This window comes from Aplidium turbinatum, chromosome 6, assembly GCF_918807975.1.
Source record: "Aplidium turbinatum chromosome 6, kaAplTurb1.1, whole genome shotgun sequence".
In the NCBI taxonomy this organism is placed as follows: Eukaryota; Metazoa; Chordata; class Ascidiacea; order Aplousobranchia; family Polyclinidae; genus Aplidium; species Aplidium turbinatum.
In genome coordinates, this window is record NC_137477.1 from 18,536,343 (window position 1) to 18,562,847 (window position 26,505).

The 26,505-nt window shown below is 39.4% G+C and overlaps 1 protein-coding gene across 2 annotated transcripts in view; it reads right to left on the bottom strand.

Annotated features, from left to right (window-relative positions):
* Positions 1 to 23,288, bottom strand: part of LOC145771885 (uncharacterized) — a 35,620-nt gene extending 12,332 nt beyond the window's left edge. The window contains exons 1-15 of one of the 2 annotated variants that reach the window (XM_082583637.1): positions 22,813 to 23,288; positions 22,182 to 22,274; positions 16,392 to 16,543; positions 15,853 to 16,078; positions 15,450 to 15,589; positions 14,182 to 14,347; positions 13,183 to 13,427; positions 11,702 to 11,862; positions 11,390 to 11,475; positions 10,956 to 11,083; positions 9,900 to 9,966; positions 9,441 to 9,540; positions 9,251 to 9,297; positions 6,008 to 6,110; positions 1,028 to 1,167 (exon numbers count right to left, since the gene is read on the bottom strand). In XM_082583637.1, the coding sequence (XP_082439763.1) occupies positions 1,028 to 1,167; positions 6,008 to 6,110; positions 9,251 to 9,297; positions 9,441 to 9,540; positions 9,900 to 9,966; positions 10,956 to 11,083; positions 11,390 to 11,475; positions 11,702 to 11,862; positions 13,183 to 13,427; positions 14,182 to 14,347; positions 15,450 to 15,589; positions 15,853 to 16,078; positions 16,392 to 16,543; positions 22,182 to 22,274; positions 22,813 to 23,266 (2,308 nt within the window). In that variant the 5' untranslated portion in view covers positions 23,267 to 23,288. Of the gene's footprint in view, positions 1 to 1,027; positions 1,168 to 6,007; positions 6,111 to 9,229; positions 9,298 to 9,440; positions 9,541 to 9,899; positions 9,967 to 10,955; positions 11,084 to 11,389; positions 11,476 to 11,701; positions 11,863 to 13,182; positions 13,428 to 14,181; positions 14,348 to 15,449; positions 15,590 to 15,852; positions 16,079 to 16,391; positions 16,544 to 22,181; positions 22,275 to 22,812 lie in introns of both variants that reach the window. The other variant, XM_082583636.1, reaches the window with a different exon arrangement.
* Positions 23,289 to 26,505: the final 3,217 nt, after the last annotated feature.

The window sequence follows — 26,505 nt, forward strand, 5'->3', positions numbered from 1 at the left end:
ATATACTTTTCCTTTCATCCTTAGTGAAAATTTTCTGCCATGCAACATTTCCCCACATTCCCTGAACTTTGCCCAGCCCAATCTTGCCCTTGTTGTCACCGCTGCTTCACATCCACCACTTCCATTTATCCGATCACCCAGATAACAGAAGTCTGTCACTGTTTCGATGCCATGGCAGAACTCATCATCATGGCCTTCCACTTCATTCCTTCCTTTACTGCATTTCCCACAAACAAAACACTTCGCCAATCTTGTTGCGGCTCTCTTGACATTAGCACATCTTGCATGTACCCACTTTCCACATTCCTTGCATTGCATTGAATTTCTCATCACTCTCTTGCCACATATTCCACAGGGATCTACTTTGCTCTCAACAACTGTTCCTTCTGCTCCACTCACCATCACTTTTGTTTTTTCAAGATTCACCGACCGATTTTGCCATCGAGTTGTTGCATTTAAAATAGTCTTGCGGCAGTATTACTGTTGCATGTAGGCAGCATTTTAAAACTGCTTTTACTGTAGCCTGACTAAATTAATAACTATAGATTTTTTGTCAAGCAGTTAAACACGGTGATTTTGAAACAACAGAGCTTTAGCTGAATCGTCCACAAATTTCTGCCTTCCGCATTGAACTGTGTTGAGGTAAAAGCCCACTCCACATAAATGACCCTAAGTTTCCAACTTGAATAGGCCTAATAGATTTTTTTTGAAGTTATGCTGTTATGCTTGTTTATTCTGGTTTTCCAGAAATCTTGATGTTTTTCAACGCAGCTAGAAAAATTAGTTGTATGATATGAGCAAATTGTTAGATTCTTTGTGCACAACCATGAAGTTTAATTCCAAATGTTTCAATCAGGGATATCTAAAGAAGACTTTTACGACAACCTATCGAAGCCAGAGATATCTAAAAGATCCTCTTAAGATATCCCTGATTTCAATAGGTCGTCTCTAGGATCGTATAATTGGGAAGTGCATTAGTTTATTGTTGTGCTACAAAACATAGCTAAAAAAAGATCCATTTCGTCACCACCAGGCTTTTCTTCACTCGGTTTCGCTGACGCATTGTTGTTGGAACCATCAGCAAAATTCCCCATCAGCATTTCAAAACCAGCGCCAACCGGTTCAGAAAGAATTGCTTCAGTTTCTGGCTTAGGAAACGTATGTTCCCTACAATACAAAATGGCCATTTTGGATGGAAATTTTCGTTACTGCGCTCGCTGTCACTCATGTGGCTATATCATTGCAGGCGATCTTCCTATAATTAGTTTTACAATCAATTAAGGATCGCCAATGAATGTATCTCAATCCGTAATGAATAGCGATGTTTGCCCACGAAGCTAGCTAGTAAAGCTATTTATAATAGAACGACCACTCTCTTTTTTCTGTCACCAGAAACAGCCGCTATTCAAGAAAGTCAGATTTTTGTAATTACTGCTTAATAGGGTGGTCCTGAAATGTATGGGAAAATTTTTTTTTATCCGAAACATTACGACCACCTTACAATTTTTTTACATAGGCTAAAAGAAGGTAACAAGCTAAATTTCAGAAAATTTGGTTAATATTTAGAGGTGCCACACGAGGTTGCAAATCGGGTTAAGGGTGCTTATTTCAGTATTTCGATTTGATACGATTCCCTAATGATTCGAAATCTTTTTTTTGGTACTGCCGATTCGAAATAAAAATTCCCCAGTGCAGAATTTTTCTCTTCAAGCAAATTCTTTTTACACCCAAATCAATGAGTATTCCGTGATTTCTTCGATGGCTAGAATTTGAAAGCAAAGCCAAGAACTTGCAAGATAGCAAGCATAGCAAACAAGTTTCAGTTCTAAATTGAATATGCTACTTCTATGAAAAAGAAGAGGCAGGAGGAGTTTATAGACTGACAGAAGGTTAACTTTCATGCACTAAGGGGTCCTTAAACGATGAGCACTGATCGTAGTGTACTGATGAAGTTGTGAACGTTTTTCTTTCTATGTTTTTCAGATGGCTAGCAACAGTAATAATAGTAGTAGGCCTATCGGTGGTGCAAAGCCAAAAAACCAGAAAGGACAATTATGTTTGGTTGATTGGTCCCACTTCCAAGGAACTGTCTGGGAGAAAGCTTCCTTCTGCTAGGGAAGTCCTTAGTGTGTTCTTCCATCTCCAGAAGATTGAGAAGGTAACCATCAAAGAAAGTTGCAAAGAAGTTATCAAATTGTGTATTCCATTCTGGGAGAGAGCCAGGATTATAACATGCACAGAAATACATGCAAGAGAAAGTCTGGAGAAGTTATTTCTGCAATGGAAAGGACTCCAGAAGGCGGCTTTAAGGAGAACAGATGAAGAAAGAAAAAAAAGTTCAGTGCCGATCTTGACAAACTGTTTGACATAGCACACGCGAAAGCACTGGATCTGACTACTATTGAAGAAGACCATGCTTTTCTGATGGCACAAAGAGATGGACGAAGAGGTTTCCTAGGTTCAGTTGATCACGAACTTGCTGCAAAAGAAGCACGATCTGTCAAGCGGAAACAAGAGGAGCAAGCTCGAGCTGAAAAGGCAAAAGTATCATATTCTGCAGTGCAAGCATGTTATCAAGAAGATATCTCAACATCGTCGTCAGAGTCTGAAAATACTGAACAGTGTGAACAGTCCAGTTCTTCAGAAGTGCAGACACCAAAAAAAACGGAAATGTACAATTACAGCTAGAGCGAAGAATGTGATCTCTCCAGGACTAGCACAAGCTCTGGACTGAACCAAAATCAGTGACAGAGCAGCTGTTCATATCATTGCTGCAACAGCTCAAAGTTTAGGCCACAATGTGGATGAATTGGCCATTAATCGAAAAACTATCCGTCAGTCAAGAAGGTCACTAAGACAAGAAGCTGCTATTTCCAGTAAGGACAATTTCAGTCTTGACATTCTTGACCCGGGAGTTAAGGTTGTTGTGCATTGGGATGGAAAGCTAATCCCAGACACAGCAGGGTGTCAGGACAAATACGATAGGTTACCAGTGATTGTATCATATGATGGTACAGAAAAGTTGCTTGCTGTACCAAAGTTGACAAGTGGATCTGGACAATCGATGGCTTTGGCAGTCAAAGAAGTCCTAAATGATTGGGTACTAGAAGACAATGTTGTAGCAATGAGTTTTGATACAACTAGCAGCAACACAGGAAAAAGGAATGGAGCATGTCATCTTCTTGAGGTCCAGCTAGAGAAGGAACTTCTATGGTTGCCGTGTCGGCACCATATATTTGAACTAGTGATAGGTGCAGTATTCAACAATGCAGTGGGACCGTCATCAGGGCCTGACATCGAGATTTTCAAGCAGTTTCAAGCGTGCTGGCCACATCTCAAGCAAGATGATTATGAAACCGCAGCAAGTGAACCTTCAGTGGAGATTTCTATCGCACCAGAACGTGATTCCTTGTTGAATGTTGATGTCTGCAAAGAAATATCTATGCAAACAACAACCAAGAGAAGATTACAGAGAATTTCTGGAACTGATCATCCTCTTCCTTGGTGAATTGCCAGATCAGGGTGTTTTAGTTATCAGAAAGCCCGGAACTTTCCACAGAGCACGGTGGATGAGCAAGGTCCTTTATTCTCTCAAGATTTGAATGTTCCGGGCACAAGTAATGCTGACAGCAAAGCAAAAGAAAGGGCTTGCAGAAGTTGTTCTGTTCGCAGTGTTGGTGTATTTCAGAGCCTGGTTTGATGCACCAGTAGCAGTTTCAGCACCAGCCAATGACCTGGCCTTCTTGAAGAATTTGAAAGCTTATGCTTTCATCAACAGCAGTGTCTCCAAAGTCACATGCAGAATATTCCTTAACCATCTTTGGTACCTGAGTGAAGAAGTTGTGGCATTTGCATTCTTTGATGATGGTGTTGTTGAAGAGAGGAAGCAAAGAATGGTTAAGAACCTTAAAAAGCCTGGAAAGAGTAGTCGTGCCGTGAAAGCCAGCTTGAAGATGGAGGAAATTGAAGCAAGTGAGATAGAAGACTTTGTTTCAGTAAAATCTATGCAGTTCTTCAAAGCTCTGAATTTTTCGACAGATTTCTGTCATTGCCACCGTCACTGTGGCTGTCAAATGATGGTTACATTGCAGGAAAAAAGAAAGCAGCACAGTTTCGAGTGCTTAACGACACAGCTGAGAGAGGAGTGGCTCTAATTCAGGAGTATATCCATGTTCTGACAAAAGATGAGAAACAAAGACAATGCCTCCTTCAAGTGGTGGCAGATCACCGCAAGAACTTTCCAGATGCAACAAAAAGAATTGTTGTTGCTGGGCTAAAAAACTTGGTTAAAGCTGGCCCAATGCCCATGGAATAAACATTTGTTAAGGTCGTGATGACATTACAGTATAACATAGTACAGAAGGGTTTAGAAACAGTTAATAAGTCACACTATTTTAATTGTGTCTTGAGTGAAAAATTAAATGGCTTTGTGGCACCTCTAAACATTGTTCAATTTTAACCAAATTTTGCACATTAACTTCTTTTAGGCAATGTAAAAAAAAGGTAAGGTGGTTGTAACAAAATTCTAAAAAAAAATTTTCGGGACCACCCTACTGCTTATACGTGTAGGAGAAGGTGGGGTTAAGTTGAGCACGTTTTTATAAAAACGCGTTTCTTGAAAATGTGTCAGGCTTCAGAGAATATTTTTGTTATGGATGTTAAAGGTATGCTAATTGGCCCTGCTTCAAAGCAAAAACATTTTTCTTGTCTGTTATATTTCATCCGATCTGAGTAGTTTTGTAAAAGTCAACTTACCCCACAAAAAAGGGTGGGGTAAGTTGAGCAACAGCATGGGGTAAGTTGAGCAACAGCATGGGGTAAGTTGAGCAACAATGAATTAAGGCGTTGATTGCTTACATTAATAAGAAATCAAGACAACTTCAATTTATTATGTTGCAGAGTTAGTATTAATACATGTTTTTATTGCAACTGAGCCATTGATTTACCACTCAGAATATGTTTTTGGTTTTCGTATGTAGGGAGGGGGTGGTTGCCCCAGTTTTCAATATATCACCATATAACATTATCGGCAGCGACAGCATTCTTCACTCGATTCATGCAACGAGTCAGCGTCATCCGTTTAATACCATGATCAATAGCAGCAGCATTTACGGATTCTCCATTTGTAACATCATCTGCTGCACTCCTCAGCACAGCATCTTGAATGTTTCGTCTGTTTGTTTTCCTTTGATATATACATAGCATTGTATTTAACTGACCAAGCAATATATTTGAAAAGGTAACCTGTACATCAATTGTAACTTTAACATGAAAAGGAAAGAAAAAAAACAAGACAATTAGCTGGCTTGACCTGATCAGCTGTCTTAAGTTATTTACTGGGGTAAGTTGAGCAACTGCTCAAGTTACCTCAAGAGTAATTGCTCAACTTACCCCGTCTCCATCATTTTTTTTCAAACACTACTAGAAAACTATATTGCATTATTGGCTACAAGCCGAGGCAGATGTAACGTCTATTTCAGTTGCAAAACGAATTTCATCTATCTCTACTAATAATTCAATAAACAGAAATTTCCGCCGCTGCCAAATATTTACTCCTAAGCACATAAACTCAAAAAAGTGCAACCATTTCTAAACAAAGCTTCCAGCTGTTTAGATCGACACAGTGGCCTAAAAGGCATTATGGGTAAAATAACTTGGTGACGGAAAAATTCGTTTTAGCTTTTCCATTTTCCCGGAACTAGGGGTTGCTCAACTTACCCCATTGCTCAACTCACCCCACCTTCCCCTATACTTGTATATTCATTTTTTTTCTCCAAACTAGATTGCTGGAGTTACACAAGTGAAAATATGCTTCAAAATAGGAACAGCTTAGAATTAGATAAAAATTAAATCAAAATCTTATTTGAATAAAATTCCGATTTTCAACGATTAAGCTTATCGCTTTGTAGGCTGTTGATCAAGTCAATATTATCTATGGTGAATCAAATTTGCATTTTTATATCATCCAAAAATAATAAGTTTATAAAAATGTATCATACAAACGCACTGTGTAGAATTGAACGCTGGTGGCGGTAGAGATTTGAGAGCGAGATCCAAGCTGCTGCGTTGAACTTCTTCGCTTGTTGCATTATCTTTTCCTTTGCCAGCGTCTAAAACAATTCCCGTTTAATTTGGCTGTAGTAGTAGTAAGACAAATGACTTCTTGGCAAGTTAGTGTTAGGACTATTCTATTGTATGACCTTTGTTTCAACTCTTAGAGTTAACTAGGCTATATATTCTTCGTTTGGAGTGAGAAATACAAGATATCATGAATTCAGGCGCGGATCTATGGGGGGCCCAAGGGGCCCGAGCCCCCCCGAAATTTTGTGAGAAATTGTTGAATGGTTTGATATGCTTCTAAACAGCTGATATTAGTCCCACAGCGGACTTGCAACCCCCCCTTTGGCACGCGTGTGACGTCACGATATTGAGAATGATGCTTTCAGTCTCTATGTCTCTAAAACAAAGTTTGCCTAATTTTAAGCGAAACTGCATTAAAAGAGCGAGTTTTGCAGATACCAAACATTCAAACATCTCAGCCAGGAATTAGCAACAAGAAAACATAGAGACTTAGCTTTATTACCAAAAAAATGCCGAAGAAAACATGATCTTATCCTTTTGCTATGCCACCGGACAGCACCATTTTACAGGAATATTTTACCCATTTGTTGTTAAAAATGCTCTCAGAATGCACCAAATTCAAAGTAATTTTTTAAAATTTTCTGGGGGAGGCCCCCCAGACCCCCGCCGCTGGGTGTCGCCTTTGGCGAACACGCCGTCGGGCTTCGCTGCCCCCCAAATTCCCCAAACCCCTTAAATTCCAGGCTACGCCATTGATTGTACATATCTGTTTTATCCTTTTATTACTTTTTAATTCATTTTCAAATTTTCTGGCCCCCCCCCAAAAAAGCTCCTAGATCCGCGCCTGCATGAATTGGATTGTTAGCTTTGTAACTCAGCGAAAATGCTGTTTTGAACCATAATAGAAATTAACAACTAGGCGAAAAAACTTTTGTCGGTGTCAAATTTACAAGGTTGTCTCTCGTAAACAACACTCCTTCAGGCTTCCTGTCTTCCAATCTAAAACAAACTTACGTTTACCTGACAGAAATCACGACACAGCGAAAAATACATTGCTGTTGTTATTTGGAAAATGTTAATATTTCACTCACTTCCAATATTGAATATTGTTCAATATCTTCAACATAATTTAAAGCCTGCCGAAAAATTCCCCATAACCGATCAAAAATTTATTAAAGTTGGGTGCATGATGTTTGTCCGAATGTCCGTTCATTTTTTTAAAGGAGTTGGTATTAGAAACGCAGCCGGAAATACATAATATAAAATACTATAATGTTGATGGTCAATTCTCAACTGTCGTTGTTATCGTCATGCGCACAACAATGCGATGGGTTGCAGAGGCGGATCCAGAGGGGGGCGATTGGGGCGATCGCCCCCCTAACACCCAAGAAAGTACCGGTAGCTTTATTTTTCATTTATATGTATATGATTTGGAAAACAACATATCGAAAGCAATGCTGAATAAGTCTTTCGCCATGTTCAAAGATTAGGTTAGGCTAGGGTCTGGGTAGGCTATAATAATAACATAGTATAAGGCTATTATTTCGTCGCAGAGTCTAATTACCGAACAAAATTACTAAAATTTAAAAGTTTCTAAACTTTTTGACGGCACTGTGTAGAGCATAGCGATAAATCCCTTAGCCTAGATAAGTTGGTTGACAGAGCAGGTTATTGACAACTTTGACGGTCAGACGTGGAACTAAAACCATTGAAATTCTATCTTGAAATTGCATCTAGAAACAGCAAAGCTCAATTGTTTTCAATGAGACTTTAGCATCTTGACACCTAACATCATTGCTACCACGAAATTGCTCAAGTACCGACCCGATAGCATTGACAAAAGTCATTTGCAATACCTACAATGGCTTGTTACGTCATATATATAGTGTGGAATCTGCTCTAGGTTCAGAGATCCAACTATGGAAGGAGAAGTAGGAAAATAGAACTGTTTCGGCGACTGCTGCAGTCTTACCGATGACTGCGGAAGAAGCTTTACGACCGTGTGATGAAAATGTGTACACAATCGTAGACTCTCTTCTAAAAATACTATTAACCTTGCCAGTCAGCGTAGCATCAGCCGAAAGAAGCTTTTCATCTCTTCGGTCGTTGAAAACCTGGCTGAGGAACAACATCGGCGAGGAAAGACTGAATGGATTGGCCGTACTATACCAGCATCGGGACATTTTAATTGACACAGACTCCGTGATAAATCGATTTGCCAACAGTAGAAACCGTAAACTTGACTTAGTGTTGTAGTCAAAGGTACGACACCTGTTAGTATTACCCGTACCGGCAAAGTAGCTTTTTATTTTCGTTTTATTTGTGAAGTCCACAGAAATAGTTGTTTCTGTTATTGTTAGTTTCTTTTTTTGTCTGGTGCAACGACCGTGCATGACACGTTTTAAGGAGGACTATATCTTTTGGTCGTCATTTAACTATGTTTAACTGCCATTCTATTGTACAAATTGTAGTGTTTCGCTGGTCCAAAAAAAAAATTTACAATCGATACCTAGCCTATAGTGGCGATTCTACGGGGTGGAGCATGACCCAGTGTATTGACCTGGCCCCCACTTTTGTTACTCATTATGTTGAGTGTATGCATAACTTTTCCTCATTGCTCTTTATAACAATTCAAAACTTGTCAGAGGAATAAAACCTCGAAGTTATACAGTAAGTCTATAACCTCAATGTTTGTATCAATATTGGGAAGACAGAATCACCTGTTATTATCTTTCCGAGGTCCATTTTTAAATTGCCGTGAAACAATCAAGAGTGAAACCTTCAGTCTCAACTATAAATGTGGCTAGGTTGCTCAGGCTTCAACTTGACATGACAAGGGCATATCAGCTCTTCATCCCTCCCTTTGTTAAACAACAGCATTGTTGAAGACTTTTTAAGTTATAGAATTTCAATTTCTCATAATTTGTGTTCGAAATGCTCTCAACGCATCAAATTCGATTTAAATTTTCTAGGAGAGACCCCCGTCGTTGTTTGTGCCTGGCTGATCACTTGCCTGAATGTCAATGACATCGCCCCCCCTAACGTGAATACCTGGATCCGCCCCTGATGGGTTGGTCTCTAAGATCTTATGGTCTGGAAGCACATGGTAGGCTATAGATTTACTGCAAAACATATCACAAAGATTTACTTATTTTGTCACCAGGTTCACCTTCTGGATTTCGCTTTTCTTTATCCGGCTCAAGAACTCTTTCTTCTCTGCAAAGTAATATGCTCAATAAATGTGTGTTGAGACCGTGCCAAAGTTTAAAATTATTATTCTTTTCGGTATATGGTCCTAGCGTATTAGGCTATTGCAGTAGGCTACCATCTATGGCTATGCTATTAGTACACAAATTTACTTTGTGGAGTCGAACACTGGCGGCAGTGGGGGGTTCAAAGCGAGGTCAATGTTTCGTTGTGCTTCTTCATACGTTGCTTTATCCATTTTCTTGCCAGCGCCTAAAAAATATCTTTATCACAATAATTTGATACATCGGCAAGCTAGTGCATTTCGCGTCTTTACGAAACTCGACAACAGATAACGATCAGTCCATGTCCATATAAACTGCAGTCCTGTTACATAATTGTTTAGAGTTGGCCACAACTGGTGTTTATCAGTAAAATTTTGTTTTTACCCGATTGAGGAATCTACAATGGTTCTTCATAATGAGATATTTTTCTTGCTGCTAATTACCTTTACCAAATTCGAATTACTTCAAAATAGCCTACTATACTATATGCAAAAATATTTTTTCTTTGAAAATGTGCATCTTTATTTGACTGTAAGTTTGTACCAAATTATTACGCTACACACACACCGCCTGCTGCAATAGGTTTTTGCATTGAAGGACTTTGTTTTGGAAATATTTCATTTTGATGATTTTTCTGAAAAATAAAAAAATGTATCCTGATCTTTCATATGACTAGACAGTGATTTGTTAATAGCGTAAAAAACAGTTGTAACACGCCACTACTGCAAGGAATAACGTCGCACAGAAGCGTTATTAGGCCTACTGCATAATTCCAGTTTCAAAGTTGCAACGGAGTAGTTTTATCATGTAAGTGCCAGGTTCGAACCAATATAGCTGGCTGACTACTACAATCGGAAATTTGTATTCACATTGCTTCAATATGATTTCGTATTTGGGATGTCTACATTTTCATGAAATAAAATTAATTTGCGTTCTTCTGGTGACTATTTACTAGGTTACCTCGTGATGTTCAAGATGATAACTAGCTTTTGTATTTCCGACGTTTCGTCAGTCAGCACGACTGACTTTATCAAGGTGGCTAAAACAGGTTAACACAACCTGTTCAGCAACGATGGCACAACACAAAAACATACTGATAAAATGAATAGAGTAAAGCAGCAAGAATCAGAATTAAAACACGCCACAAGATACCTAGAGGTTAAACTAAATGCGGTGAATGCCTAAAACCAGTAGGCTACTTTCCAACAGCGTAAATTTATCTATCTATTGGGCCACTGTCAAGAAACGTTGAAAAGACATCAGACAAGACAGAAAACAATGGGATTAGCAATAACAATGGTAGAGAAGACGCACTGAGAATGGAAAAGGTGAAGCTAAAGTTAAAGTAATTTTTTGTACACAGAGGGAAAATTCTGACCATCTTTTTGGTTAAGAGCATGTTGTGCCTTCTGGTTTATGTACCATTTTTCTGTGAACAATATTTTTGTATAATCCTTTTCAGTTTTAAGAATGGTGGCGTTGGTCCAAGTAAGAACGCAAATTAATTTTATTACCAAATGCCTGGTGAACAGTCTCTCTCTGTTTTTTCATGAAATGTTTGGCTTTTTAAAGTTTTTCACAAAGTTTACAATAATGGTATGGTATCAGTCAAACATAGCCTACATGAGAGTTTTCTGTTTGAGGCGATTTTCTTTCGGATACCGGAAAGATTGGAGGAAAAGACATTGGATGAACAGACGTTGAAAAGCGACCTGTGCGACTGGAATTGCTGCCATTGCTTGGTGACCGTTCTAGTTACAAAAACACGATTGTTATTAACTGATTAGTGCAGTCAAGACAAAACAAAGCTTTAAAAGAAAATGCTCAAGTTGTTAGTTTACTTTTGACTGAAATTGCTTAAGTTTAACTGTTCAAATAAATCTATAGCCTGCTGAAAGTTTCACAATAATTTTAAAAAGTAAGTAGCCTAGCCTAATGTTGCTTTAAAGTTAATTAAACTATTTTAATCAAGAAACAAGACGATGGTCAAGCGGTCCACCAAAACTACGATGATTTTCCAAAGCTATATGAGCTTATGTCTACTCTACAACAATTACCTGAACTTTTTTTGTCTGTCTGTTCGAGTGATTGCATTTGGTGAGGAAACGCCCCGTCTGAGGTAGCCCCGTCTGAAACGCCTCGTCTAACGACATTAAAAATTAGCCTTTAACTGTAGATTCCTTGAAAGATGATTTTATGAAAATATCTTAATGGAAATATCTTGAGATCAGTCGAGAGAAGGACTGAAATTTAACAAGGAACACCATAGACTATAGGCCTAAGCTATAAGCTTAGAAGACTATAATATATAGACTATAAGATATTTCTGTATTAAAGTAAACTTTTTTGTACCGGTATATTGTGCTTACTCGGAAAGATGCCTCTCGCTTGGAGAGGTTTGTGGAGACTGCTTCGACTGAAAAACCTGTTCCGTTTGGGTATGACTGGTTTGAGGTGAATTGGTCGTTTCCTCTCTTCCCAACGCACCAACAGACAAAAGAGTGACCGGTGATGACCTGATACTTGTTCTCTGAAACAACCAATGTCTGATTGTCTGTGCAGCCAACAAGGCACTTACGCAAAACAAGGTCATAACTTTATATATTGCTTACTAAGTACAAATGGCTAAGTATTTAATTTTACATTTTGTTGGCACAACTCAGTCAAACTTTCATTGAGATCATGTGGGCACAAAGTTACAAGAGTATAAATTTTAGACTAAGTCACCTATTTGTGTAAACTTACTAGCCTATAGATTTTACACAAAAAAAAAATTAGCAAGTGGTTATCATTTTGAAAGTTTTGCCACATCTGGTACAAACCAAAGCAAACCTAGGGTCCTTTGTTCCACTGCTAGTTCTAGATGTTAAATGTGGCAAAATACACAGTCCCTATCGGGTGCCCTGTAGCATCTTTTGATGGTTTGATTGCCCGCCCCGTTAACTCAGTGGTTATGCGCCCGGCTCAAGATCACGCGGCTCAAGTTCGACTCTCAGGGTGTGCGCTTGAGCAACGCATTTCAGGACTGCTGTACATTCAGCGGCACCTGTAGTAGTGAATGGAATAATTCCCTGGCAACAACACTTCAACAATCGGAAAACTTTACTGTGCCAATCTCGGTAACCGGCCCTGCGTCAAGAGCCTCTACAAGTATGCGAAACTACCAGAAATAATCAATCAAGGCTTTGTCAGTACGAGGATAAAGATTCAAAACCAACCAACAATTACTTCTGTTGTGAAATAGGTCTCAATTGGATTGCGTATTCGTCACGGCCGTAACTGGCAGAGACAAGAATTACGAGAAAAATATAATGAAAGATTCTCTTCGTAGCTTGCAGTTTGTATAAAAATATGACACTTGAATCGAAATATGACAAGTAACCTATATTTGTTGTACGGTACGTAGTCTATGCTTCTACCACTGGATTTAACCTACGCCTCTTTGATTTTGTTCGGCCTAAGTTTTTTTTTATACCAAGTCGGGTCATAGCAAACACTTTAAAAAAATGTTGACAATCGTGTTCTTTGTTTCTCGGCAGTCGAGTGGAGCAAGAACTCAGCGATAGACACGTGTTTCGCCCATGAGGCTGGGCTCATCAGTACCGCACCACTAGTTCTTGCCACATACTGTAGTTCTCAACCGCTGCTCACATAGTTCTCAATCACTTGACTGCCGAGAACGTTAACTGTTAACCAGTATGTGTACTTTGATGGGTTATAATAATGTGTTTATGCCGTAAACATGATACAGTATATTATAAACATTGATAAACACACAGTCCAATCTCTGAAAAGCTTTAGCAATTAGCCTACTTCGAAACAATAAAAGATAAAAAAAATATTTTTTTACCTCTGGTTGAGCTTCACGGAATAATTGGTTGGTGCTATTATCAATTAGCTTGATCTTTTGGCAGCATAGATAATATACCAAACCAGCTACAGTGCATGCTAATAAAAAGCAAATCACAGCGAGTACTATAACAGTTGGTAAACACCAAGGTGGCGTTTCGTACAAGATAATCACGGAAGGATTGTTTGATAGTGGGGGTAACGGGGTGCTTGTTGCTTGAGTTGTATTTGACGACAAATCCAAAACTAAAAATTAAAGTGAAAAAATAGAATAATGAATTACAGCTCTAAAACACAACCACTATTTTGTAATACAATTTTTCTAATAAAATTGTAACACAATTAGTAGTATAGGTAGCCTAATTGGTGCATTCGAGACTCGAAAGAAAGTTGAAAATTACCAGACCAACCTAGAAAGCTGATAAAGCTAGAAATGAGATAAGCTGGTGGACAAAGAAGAAGTAAAGATGAAGAAAAGTTTATATGCAAATTTAAGCAATTAAACAAAATTATTAAGCATGAGTAAGCAAGCTGATTGGCGCTACATTTTATTAAAGTGGATAAAATTATATTTGAATCTCAAAATCCTGAATCCAAACACTTGTATGTTTGCTTCAGTAAACTGTTTGAAAAGAATTTGCTTGGGTCGAAACGACATTTTGTTTTATGAATGGTTTGAAATGAAATTTCTCTTCAACGGACTCATTTTGAATAAAAAAGTAGAAGATATTTTTGATGTAAGAATTAAAACATTATCCAAAATCCAAGGACATGGCACACGAATAGCCACTTTCAATTTAACCATTTATCTCTGCCGTCTGAATTTTTTAAAGTTTCGTTTTAGATAACAAAATGAAATTGATTTGATTTTATTTGATTAGGGCTTTTATTTTCTTGCATTATGAAGAAACCTTTGAATGACAAAGACATACATTCCAGGAAATCTTGATTTTAAAAATCTAATCTGAAACTATTCTTTATATAAAAAAAACCAACTTACAGAAAGGAAATCGTCTGACATAAGCTTGTAATGAAGCTGCATAGATTTGAGAATCTACTTCAGGATTGGAAAAATATTCTAGTATGGTTTGACTAACAGATGCACCATCGGATTGGAGAAATGTAATTCTTACATCACAACTCCCTGTAGTTACGGTTTCACAAATCTGCAAAAATCAACATCATTAGAATAAGACTTGGTTTATGGCATAAGAGGCTCTACGAATGAGGTAGGTCGAGTATACACAGAGAGGTTAAATTAATTATAGCACACTACTATATGCCGCTACTCCTTGAAAAGCGTTGCTCAAGCGCACACCCGAGAGTCGAACCAGCTCTGCTTGATCTTGTGGCTTCTTCGTGCAGAGTCTAGCGCTCAAAGGCCTACTAAATGAAAATTTCAAACGGGAATTAAGCATTAAAATGCGTAAACTGAACATTCAAGAATACATTTCAAGAAAAATTACCGAAAAAAAATTGTTTTCAATGGCGCTGGCAAGGCCCAAAGTCCAATGTTTCATTTATTTTCATTTTTTTCAAAATAACCAAAAGTGCAAACACTGCTCGAGAATACGTCACAAAAGACAGCAATAACAAAACCACGTTACCACATCTGATGTTTTGAGCAAACTGTCTGATGTTTTGATGTTGAAATCTGATGTTTTGATGTACATACATACATAGCCTACAGTCAAATTGCCGGCAGTAGCAATTATTGCGAGATCAGCTGATTGCTAGTCTCTATAAACGCAGACTGTACAGTCGCACGCTTCGCTGCTCAAGCCCAATCTCGTTTTGAAAGCTCTGACAAAAGCACGCGCGCAATGAAGGTCAGACCGCAATGGGGCAAAATTTTATTGAAAATCGTTTTATGGTAGCATGTTAAACAGAAAGAACGTGGAAAATCGCTAAGTCAGGTTTTTCCTTTAGTATCCCTCCAATTGAGCCAGAGTGGAGGAAGACGAATTTCATTAAAAAACAAAACAAAGAAAAACTATTGACTCAGTTAGTGAGGATAAGTCTGGCTAGCATACATGATGCATCGTGAATATCTTAACAGCTATGGTACAACAGTCAAACTTGATAGTTGTAAGCACGTAGCTTTAGCAACACATAAATAAATCAACCCTGCTACCGTTTTGCACATCAATAAAACAGCAGGTTTTTACATGACTGTGATGAAGACTATGCCTTTGATTTCAATTATTGTACGCTATATTTACAAGATTGCTTTCTAAAAGAGAATGAATTTTCTTTTCTATTACGAACATCGTAAGCTTTGCTTGAAAAAGTCGTTTGGCAGAATTCCGAACCATTAGAGCCTGCAACCATTTGCAAACCTTCCGTCACTTGCTGAAGAAACGCATCCGTTTTCACGTATTGTAACTCAGCGTCCAGTAAACGTAAGTCTGCATGTTTTGAAAATCACAAGATTAACAAATAAGTTATATGATAGTTAGAATATTCGTTCAGCAATGAATAGCGCAGAGTATCTTTAATTGTAATTCATTGTTTATGAAAAGAAAAAAAGTCAATAACACTTAATGTCTATACAGTATACACCTATACCATTTCAAAATAAAATTTTAACGTAACTTTATAAACTTTTTATTCATTCATATTGGTGCAATATCAGTGTTGCTATTTTCAGGTTGTTGTGATTCAAACTCACCCATGGCAATCCGCTCAGTTGTGGTTTGACAAACATCTTCGTTTGTTGCATTGAAAGATGTGATATTAACGTTGTTGTTTCGAAAGTACTGGACGACTTCCTCCTTGTTATTGATCAACAAACCAGTAACAAACGAACTTGTGGGAACGATGGCTCTACCGGTTGCTAGGTCTTGTTCCACGACATAAAACGTGACCGTCTTAGCCATCTCGTTGAAGCTGGTTACCTGTCAGAAAAGTTATGGATTTAAAAAAACAAAAGACATTGGAAACTTTAATGAACGAGCTCACGCCAGTCGCGGATCTAAAGAGGCAATTGGGGCAATCATCCCTTAAAACACAAAAAAGTAACTTTGTTCACTGTATATTTGCAAGGTCGGATTAATTTGTGTTTTGTCTCCAAAGGTATCTGTTGGATACGCTTTTGGTTTGCACACAACATTAATTGAAGGGGTTACTCCAAGATATTAAGCTAATGGAAAAATGGTTGTATGTTCAAAAAGAAGAAAAAACTAACTCAGTAAAATTCAGTTCTCTTACGTTTACAACATATTTGATGTTTCCAACGATTTCCTCTGCTATGGTTCTCTTGCGTCTTTTGGAGTTAGACGAAGCAGCAACAAGAAGGTTTGCGTAACCTTGTGCAATGGCCTTTGCAAAGTTACCGAAAGTTGTCAAGCTGCTGTCGATCTCTAATTACGCAACAAGAAAGTATTTTAACATGAATTTTGTGCAGTTTGGAATTAAATGTTCTATGCTTTACAGCAGAACAAGTATAATGCCATTTAATCATCATACAACATCATTGAATCAGGTAAAATTGTTTTTATTTTTAGGCTTTTATTACAGCTTATTCTTACTAGTTGTCTAATAGACAATGTCTTTTCAACGCACTTTTCAGCGTCAGTCAAGCAACCATCAAGCATTTTACTGTCCACTCGTGGTGAATCATGCATACGATGTAGCCTATGTTGAAATAGAATGTAAGCCTAACACTTATATAACAATCAATGGCTTGTATAACAATGATTTGTATAACAAATAAACAGATCAAAATGTACGGAGTCAGGTTTTCTGGACTCTTTCTCCACTCCGAATCCGAATCACCCCTGTTCCAAATATTTCGGGAATATTGACTGCAAACTCCAACCCGACTCCAACGCAAAAACATCCTTTTAATCTCTTGTCATGAATAAAAGCATATTTTAAATGAAGAAATTACTGTTTCGAAAATAAAGCCATGGAAAACAAAGGAACCAATGGGTCATTATTTATCTTTGTCACACAAAGAAATACAACATAATTAAAAAAATCTTCAAACGTTTTCGAAACGTTCTTGTGTCCTTATCAGGACTTTGGAATTATATTGTATTTCGTGCGATGAAAATAAATTATATTAAACTAATTTTAGTTATTTTGTTTTGCATGTTTGTAATACAAATACAACGTAAATATTTGCATGTCAAAAGTATAAACTGGCAAAAAATCAGACTTTGGCTCCAGTCAGGCTCCTGTTTATGCCAAGAATTTCAGACTCCGACTGTACTCGGGCTCCAGCCGATAACCGAGACTCCGGCTCCTAAACACCTCTGCTGCATATGTACAATATTTAACGCTGTAGCTCATTATATAAACGAAGCATGTTAAATCTTGTGTTGTTACTTCATTGCATGTTTTAAACATTGAATAAATCATAGAAAGTATGAAGGTTACACTGTGTATACAGTGTACACCAGGGGTTCATAACCTTTTTTGTCTCGTTTACCCGTTGCCGAAAGAAAAAAGTAAAATTTACTCCACCGTTTTGGTGGCCCCTTGTGATGTCATCGTGTCTAGTCAACCATGCGAAGAAATGCAAAACATCCTTTTTTGTCTGGATTTACCTTGGCAAATATCAAAAACAAGCTGTTTATTTGCCGAAGACACGATTGTTCTTGACGGGGTCCTGTGAAAAGTAATGTCTACTCAAATGTCCTAAATAACTATGATAAAAGCACACAAGAATGTTTAAGTTTTTTTCTTTTATTAATGACTGACACACAATTTCAACAGTCAATCAGTGAGACTTTTGTGCTTGCTTTCCACTTTCCACGAACAATTTTGGAGATTCTCGGAACAGTCGTTGAAAGAGCTACTCGCTTGTCGTCTTTGGGAACTAAGCGAGATCGATGTTTTGTTATAGTCAACAATGAAGAGAACCCTGCTTCACACAGATAAGTAGTTGGAAAAGGTATAATAACTTCAAATGCACGCTTAGTCAGCGTAGGAAACACTTCAACTAATCCACACCAAAACTTGGAAGTCACCATTGCACGATAAGAATTTGGAACAAAGCGTTGTTGATTATTGAAGATCAATCAATTCATCTTTGCAAAGATTATTGTATTGTCAGCAATACTTTCTAACTTGGATTCGAAGGGATGAGTTATCCAAAGAGCAGTAGCCTACTGTTAAAACTTTCACCTTCGAAGTAACCATCAAAGTTACGTTTTAAGGCGGCAAGGTGCTGGCATATTTCGACTTCGAGGTCAGAAATCTCGTTGCGACATCTACTGACTTTCTAATCTTCAAATGTTGGAAAATTTGCGTAAATTCCTTTTTTGAACTCTTATACTCCACAGATCTAATTTTGTCTGAAAGCCTTGAATTTTATCATGTACATCTATAATGGTAACACTTTTTCCTTGCATTTGCATATTGAGCTGGTTCAAACTTGAAAAAATGTCTGTCAAGTAGCCTAAGCCAATGCACCAATAAATTTGTTATCCCTAAAGTGCTTACTCAACGGGGATTTGTGCCCTCGAAGAAAAATCTCGATTTCACCATGTAGTTCGATTTCACCAATCTCAATTTCACGGTATTTTCACCATGCATTAAATTTACCCCCTCGCTAGGTAAAATTTACCCCCGGTTAAGAACCCCTGATGTAGCCTACACCTTGTCTAGAACGATCCTTAACTGTTTGCAAGTTAGTTTACAAGACAGAAAAAAATAGAATCTGTGCGGGGATATAGTGAGCTCGGGATACGAAATCACGTGACCTCGCGAGAGCACTTCTGCGCACAGTAGTGTCACTGTTTGGCAAGTATTCAAAGTTTAAGCAGGGCTGTTGGGGGTTGGGCTGCACGTTGAAGACTAGTTAGTAATGAATTTTAGTTGTGCAATAGGGACAGAAAGGCTAATGAACGTCTTTTGCATGCTGGTTTTCTGTAGGCTATCTGCAAATACACATCTAAATACTTTACAAGTGGATTTAGACTAGGTTTATAAAACATTACGGTATTTTGTATTGTCCATTGAAGCAAATTTGTGTGATCAGTGTTTTTTTCTGTGTAAAGTGGAATAATAAGAAACAAAACAGGCGGTTCTGAGATTGTTAAGGTTTCTTTTTTGTATTAAAAACATGACTGAGGTCTGAGGATACTTTTTATACAAATGATTAGTTTGTGGGCCTACGGTACATTGGATATGTAACCTTGTCATTGTAGTGAGAGCTTTCAAGAGTTAATTTGTCAGAACAATAGCATTGGAACGGTTACGAGCAACCTATTTGTGCAAAAATAGTTGTTTGCTACAATCGCCCTTCTCCCAACAAAGCCTGAAATCGCCTTCGCGTCCGGATACTCACTATGTCCCCGAATCTGTGTCGGAATGCTGTTGTGTTGTTAAACATCTGCGGATAAAAGCCGCTTTAAGCAATACAACGTGGAAAATAACATAAAACCAAATGCAAAATGTGAATAGGCCTACAATTGTGATGCAGACAAAACTATAAGCTATTATGCTTTCACTAGTTTATTTACTCGTCGTCGTCGTCGTGTGAGCCTCTGGGGCCGAGGGTCTATCCTTTTACCGCCCCAGATTCACGATGCTTCCGAACTACACTGGAAGGCTACTAGAGAGCAACCAGTCTTTGGTTTCATCATCCATGACACGCAGACCTTCCACTTCGTTAGGTGGCTTGAAGATGGAACAGTCATTGATGATATGGTCTGCGGTCTGTTCCTCGGCACCACATTCACAGGAGGAGGAAGAGGCCATTCCCCATTGGTGCATGTGTGAGCGGAAAAGCCGGACGCCCGTACGCAGACGGTTGATGCGCACCCATGCCTGTCTTGGTAGTGTTAGGCCGATGGGGCGTGTGTCGGCGTCGGGGATGAACGAATAGAGTCTGGTAGCGCTTGACTTCCATTCAGAATTCCATTTATGGTCCGCCCAAGTAGCCGCAGAGATGTCTTGTACATCAGCTTCGTTGATAAGAAGTTGAGCGGCTGGCACGAATGGGTGTCTTGATTTCAGTCGACAGGGTGCTCGTTTGGGAGAGCAGAGATCTTGTGGTGGAGAAGGTGGTTAGGCTCCAGTGCCCGTTGTTCCCGACAATGGTTCACCAAATCAAACGTCATATAAAACCGTTCAGGTCTACTGAATCTTGGCGTATTACGTCATGGAATTTTTCCTAAAAAATGAGCCAAGCTTGCACCATCGTTCGTAAGACTTGTATCACACCTGTTGAGAATTGCTTCACAATGTTTCACGATGACGTCACAGTAACTGCGTACGTGAGTTTGAGATATAGCAATAATGTATTCTAGTCATTCGTAAAATGGTTGCTTGAAAGTTAGTCGCATATTTAACTGTTTGCTTAGTGCTTGCCAGCTGGACGAAAATTCCGTCTTTATCTAAGTAGTTTGTATCGTAGTGACAAGTTTTTAGTGCTGTACGGTGTTGCATCCCAATTTCAACAGCCTGGTGGCTAATTTTACAGAAATACAATTTTGAATAGACGTTTTCAAAGGAGTGTTTCTTTCGGTCATTACATACAGACGAACGGATCCGGAAATCTTATGTTACAATTTTCCCACGAAGAGATTATGGTTTACCGCTGTGACCACCCGTCGACCGAAGGACAGAGTGGCTTCTTCGCGACGAAGCTCAGCGGGTTGGATGCCAGCGAGAATGGGGAGATTGTCCAATGGTGTAGGACGCATGCATCCGGTTACTGTGCGCAGGGCGCTGTTTATGGCAGTGTCGATGTTGTGGCAGTGAACACTGCGACACCAAACAAGTGCAAAGTACTCTGCTGAAGAGTAGACAAGGGCTACGGCTGCTATAAGCAAAATTTATTTACTAACAAAACAACACATTTCCATGTAAAATAATGCTGCACCAATGCAAGTATTTCAAAGCGACGGATAAAAATTTTAGCACATTTTTAGCTTAAGTTTGACAGTTCAAAAGTAAAATTCGCGCTAATTTTTTTGACTTTGATTCTTTACAATCTACATTCAGCCCAAAAGGTCGATATAAGTCGTATTGATTTTTTTCTCCTCAGTATAAGGATGAAAAATCCAGTTTAATAAAATTATTAATTTTTTTCATTTGGTTTATGGGATGTTTTTTTGTGCATTAAAATGAAGTGATTGGTGGCAGAGTTGGTTATTTACTACAACATTATTTGAGTCTTCCCTGTTAGGCTTACAACATGCTGAAGTTGGCCTACCTCATTTTTTTGTTTCTCGACAGCCGATTGTGGCAAGAATTAACGTTGGACACCATGTTTCGCCCATGAGGCTTTTTTTTCTCGTGCATGAGGCTGGGCTCGTCAGTATTGCACCGTATTCTTGCCACAAGGGTTTTCGACCGGCGGTTTACCAGTCCGTTTAACTCATTTCTTTGTGGAAAGAAAAGAGCCAACAAAACCAGCAAGCGCCAGGGGAAGACATTGTGAAGAAAGGGGCGTTCTTCCCGGCTATTAGTACAAGGCTGAGCACTCACTATAGTACAGCGAGCAGTTGCGATTTTCTAACCATGTCCATAACGGTGTAGCTTCCACGCTAGCCATTCAGACCATCCAATCAACTATAAGCAAGATCTCGGCTGCCGAGAAACATATAGTTGATTGGATGATCTGAATGGCTAGCGTGGAAGCTACACCGTTATGGTTAGCTAATCACAACTGCTCGCTGTACTGGTGAGCGCTCAGCCTTGTGCTGATAGCCGGGAAAAACGCCCCTTTCTTCACAATACCTCACTTTTTACTAGTTTTGATTAGGTTACCGTATTATTTATAATGTAATCGGATTTCTTAGTTGCAAGATTTCAAAGTAACACGATCACTGAATCAGGTGACCACTGACAACATATTGATTAATTTGTCAAGCAGTCGCATATCTCCTATCACTTTTAAAAGTTTCATTTTTCAAAGATCCAACAAAATAGGCTACTGTAGACTCATTAATTAACATACTATCACCCACACTAAGCATAGTCAAACCCACATTAATACAAATGCAGAGTTGGGACCATGTCCAGTAGTCTAATGAGACTTACCAATAGTGACAAGATTACCGGTTGTTATCACTAGGTCGACCGGTAAAGTAGGTGTTGGGTTCTCTGTTAAAGGTATAGTTGTGCTGGAAAAATCTGAAAGTAAATCATTTTATCAATGTGATCTCGTGCCACAACAAAAGGCTTAGCTTAACCTTTTAGATTCGAGAAAAGTAATGCATGTGAATCTTGAAATCTAATAGAATTCACATTAGAAAAAACCATGCATCTATAGCTCTGAAACAATACAAGTTATAAGGCTGATGAGAAGCTCACCCAATAGATAGGCTTACATCATGCAAGACCTCGAAAGCACAAACTACCAAGCACATCCACCTCTGACATCAATCATACCTTCAACTGTCATAAGAAATGTAGTTTTGGTGATGCCATATCAAGCGTAGTTTGCACAAATCCGACCTCACAAACACAGTGAACATAGTGCCTATATTGTGAAGAAAGGGACGTTCTTCCCGGCAGAATACGGCAGAATACGGTGCGATACTGATGAGCCCAGCCTCATGGGCGAAACACGTGTCTGTCGCTGTCAATTCTTGCTACAAATCGGCTGCCGAGAAACATAGTGCCTATATGTTACTTTCATACTTTAGTTACCTCATACCATCAGGCGTACCTTCAGTTGTGTCGTCAGTCAAAGCTTCAGTGATACCATCAAGGGTACCTTCAGTTGTGTTGTCAGTCATAGCTTCAGTGGTACCATCAGGGGTAGCTTTAGTGGTGTCGTCAGTCATAGCTTCAGTGATGCCATCAGGTGTAGCTTTAGTAGTGTCGTCAGTCATAACTTTAGTGATACCATCGGGCGAAGCTATGGTTGTGTCGTCAGTCATAGCTTCAGTGATACCATCCGGCGTAGCTTTAGTTGTATCGTCAGTCATAGCTTCAGTGATACCATCAGGTGTAGCTTCAGTTGTATCGTCAGTCATGGCTTCAGTGATACCACCAAGCGTGCCTTCAGTTGTATCTTTAGTCATAGCTTCAGTGACACCATCAAGCGTGCCTTCAGTTGTATCGTCAGTCATAGCTTCAGTGATACCATCAAGCGTGCCTTCAGTTGTATCTTCAGTCATAGCTTCACTGATACCATCAGGCGTAGCTTCAGCTGTGTCCTCAGTCGTAGCTTCGGTGATACCATCAAGCGTAGCTTCAGTTGTATCGTCAGTCATAGCTTCAGTGATACCATCAAGCGTGCCTTCAGTTGTATCTTCAGTCATAGCTTCAGTGATACCATCAGGCGTAGCTTCAGCTGTGTCCTCAGTCATAGCTTCAGTGATACCATGAGGCGTACCTTCAGTTGTATCGTCAGTCATAGCTTCAGTGATATCATCAGGAGTACCTTCAGTTGTGTTGTCAGTCATAGCTTCAGTGATACCATTAGAAGTAGCTTCAGTTGTGTCCTCAGTCATAGCTTCAGTGATACCATTAGGCGTAGCTTCAGCTGTGTCCTCAGTCATAGCTTCGGTGATACCATGAGGCGTACCTTCAGTTGTATCGTCAGTCATAGCTTCAGTGATACCATCAGGAGTACCTTCAGTTGAGTTTTCAGTCATAGCTTTAGTGATACCATCAAGCGTAGCTTCAGTTGTATCGTCAGTCATGGCTTCAGTGATACCATCAGGTGTAGCTTTAGTTGCATCGTCAGTCATAGCTTCAGTGATACCATCAAGCGAGCCTTCAGTTGTGTCTTCAGTCATAGCTTTAGTGATCCCATCAGGGGTAGCTTTAGTTGTGTCGTCAGTCATAGCTTCGGTGATACCATCAGGCTTAGTTTCGGTTGTATTGTCAGTCATAGCTTCAGTAATACCATCAAGCGTAGCTTCAGTTGCATCGTCAGTCATAGCTTCAGACATACCACCAAGCGTAGCTTTAGTTGTGTTGTCAGTCATAGCTTCGGTGATACCATCAGGCTTAGTTTCGGTTGTATTGTCAGTCATAGCTTCAGTAATACCATCAAGCGTAGCTTCAGTTGTATCGTCAGTCATAGCTTCAGTGATATCATCAGGAGTACCTTCAGTTGTGTTGTCAGTCATAGCTTCAGTGATATTATCAGGAGTACCTTCAGTTGTGTTGTCAGTCATAGCTTCAGTGATATCATCAGGAGTAGCTTCAGTTGTGTCATCAGTCATAGCTCCAGTGATACCACCAGGGGTACCTTCAGTTGTGTCATCAGTCGCCGCTTCAGTGATGCCATCAGGAGTACCTTCAGTTGCATCATCAGTCATAGCTTCAGAGATACCATCAGGCGTAGCTTCAGTTGTATCGTCAGTCATACCTTCAGTGATACCATCAAGCGTGCCTTCAGTTGTGTCGTCAGTCATGGCTTCAGTCATACCATCAAGCGTGCCTTCAGTTGTATCTTCAGTCATAGCTTCAGTGATACCATCAGGTGTAGCTTCAGTTGTATCGTCAATCATACCTTCAGTGATACCATCAAGCGTGCCTTCAGTTGTGTCTTCAGTCATAGCTCCAGTGATATCATCAGGGGTAGATTCAGTTGTGTCGTCAGTCATAGCTTCGGTGATGCCATCAGGTGTAGCTTCAGTTGCATCGTCAGTCATAGCTTCAGTGATACCTTCAAGCGTGCCTTCATTTGTGTCTTCAGTCATAGCTCCAGTGATCCCATCAGGGGTAGCTTCAATTGTGTCGTCAGTCATAGCTTCAGTGATGCCATCAGGCGTAGCTTTAGTTGTATCGTCAGTCATAGCTTGAGTGATATCATCAAGCGTAGCTGTAGTTGGGTCTTCAGTCATAGCTTCGGTGATACCACGAGGCGTAGCTTTAGTTGTATCGTCAGTCATAGCTTCAGTGATACCATCAGGAATAGCTTCAGTTGCATCGTCAGTTATAGCTTCAGTGATACCATGAAGCGTGCCTTCAGTTGTGTCTTCAGTCATAGCTCCGGTGATACCATCAGGTGTAGATTCAGTTGTGTCGTCAGTCATAGCTTCAGTGATGCCATCAAGCGTAACTTCAGTGGTGTCGTCAGTCATAGCTTCAGTGATACCAAGCGTAGCTTTAGTTGTATCGTCAGTCATAGCTTCAGTGATACCATCAGGAATAGCTTCAGTTGCATCGTCAGTCATAGCTTCAGTGATACCATCAAGCGTGCCTTCAGTTGTGTCTTTAGTCATAGCTCCAGTGATACCATCAGAGGTAGATTCAGTTTCATCGTCAGTCATATCTTCAGTGATGCCACCAGGCGTAACTTCAGTGGTGTCGTCAGTCATAGCTTCAGTGATGCCATCAGGTGTAGCTTCAGTTGCATCGTCAGTCATAGCTTCAATGATACCATCAAGCGTGCCTTCATTTGTGTCTTCAGTCATAGCTTCAGTGATACCATCAGAGATAGCTTCAGTTGTGTTGTCAGTCATAGCTTCAGTGATACCATCAGGGGTAGCTTCAGTTGTATCGTCAATTATAGCTTTCGTGATGCCATCAGAGGTAGCTTCAGTTGTGTCGTTAATTATAGCTTCAGTGATACCATCAGGGGTAGCTTCAGTTGTGTCGTCAATTATAGCTTTAGTGACGCTATCAGGCATAGCCTTAGTTGTATCGTCAGTCATGGCTTCAGTGATATCATCAGGTGTAGTTTCAGTTGTGTTGTCAGTCATAGCTTCAGTTATACCATCAGGAGTAGCTTCAGTTGTATCCTCAATCATAGCTTTAGTTATACCATCAGGAGCAGCTGCAGTTACGTCCTCAGTCATTGCTTCAGTTATGCCATCAGGAGTTGTGTCGTCAGTCATGGCTTCAGTGATACCAGCAGGCGGAGCTATTGTTGTTTCTAAAAATAAAACAGTCCAAAAAAAGTTTATGGTCATCGCTTAGTGTAAATGTGAATTTATATTCTGCATTGGTGGGCGGCCTAATCTACTTTTGGCGATGTTCATTATTTCTCTTATTGTCATTACAATAATTGCTCTTTGAACGTTCAGCTGAAGTAAGATTTTATTTCATTCTCATGAATTTATAAATGAACCTGTACCGACTGTGACTTAGCATTGTCACATATTTTTATTTTCGTTTTTTGCGTTTTACATTTCAGTTCCATCATGCACTTGTAGTTTCCTATAGACTTCTAACTCGGAATCGATGATTAATTTCTGGTCGATTACTCTGGACACTAGGCTACGTCACACATCGTCACAACTACTTGCTCTCTGGAGCATTAGTATAAGCCCCTAAATTTTAGGCCATAAAGATACAGTCCTTGCTTTTTTGCTGTCTACTCTTAAGTTATTGCAGATTTCATTTCTGCCTCTTTCTTGCTATTGGCATCTCAGCAAGTAGTAGTCGTCGCCTGAAAACT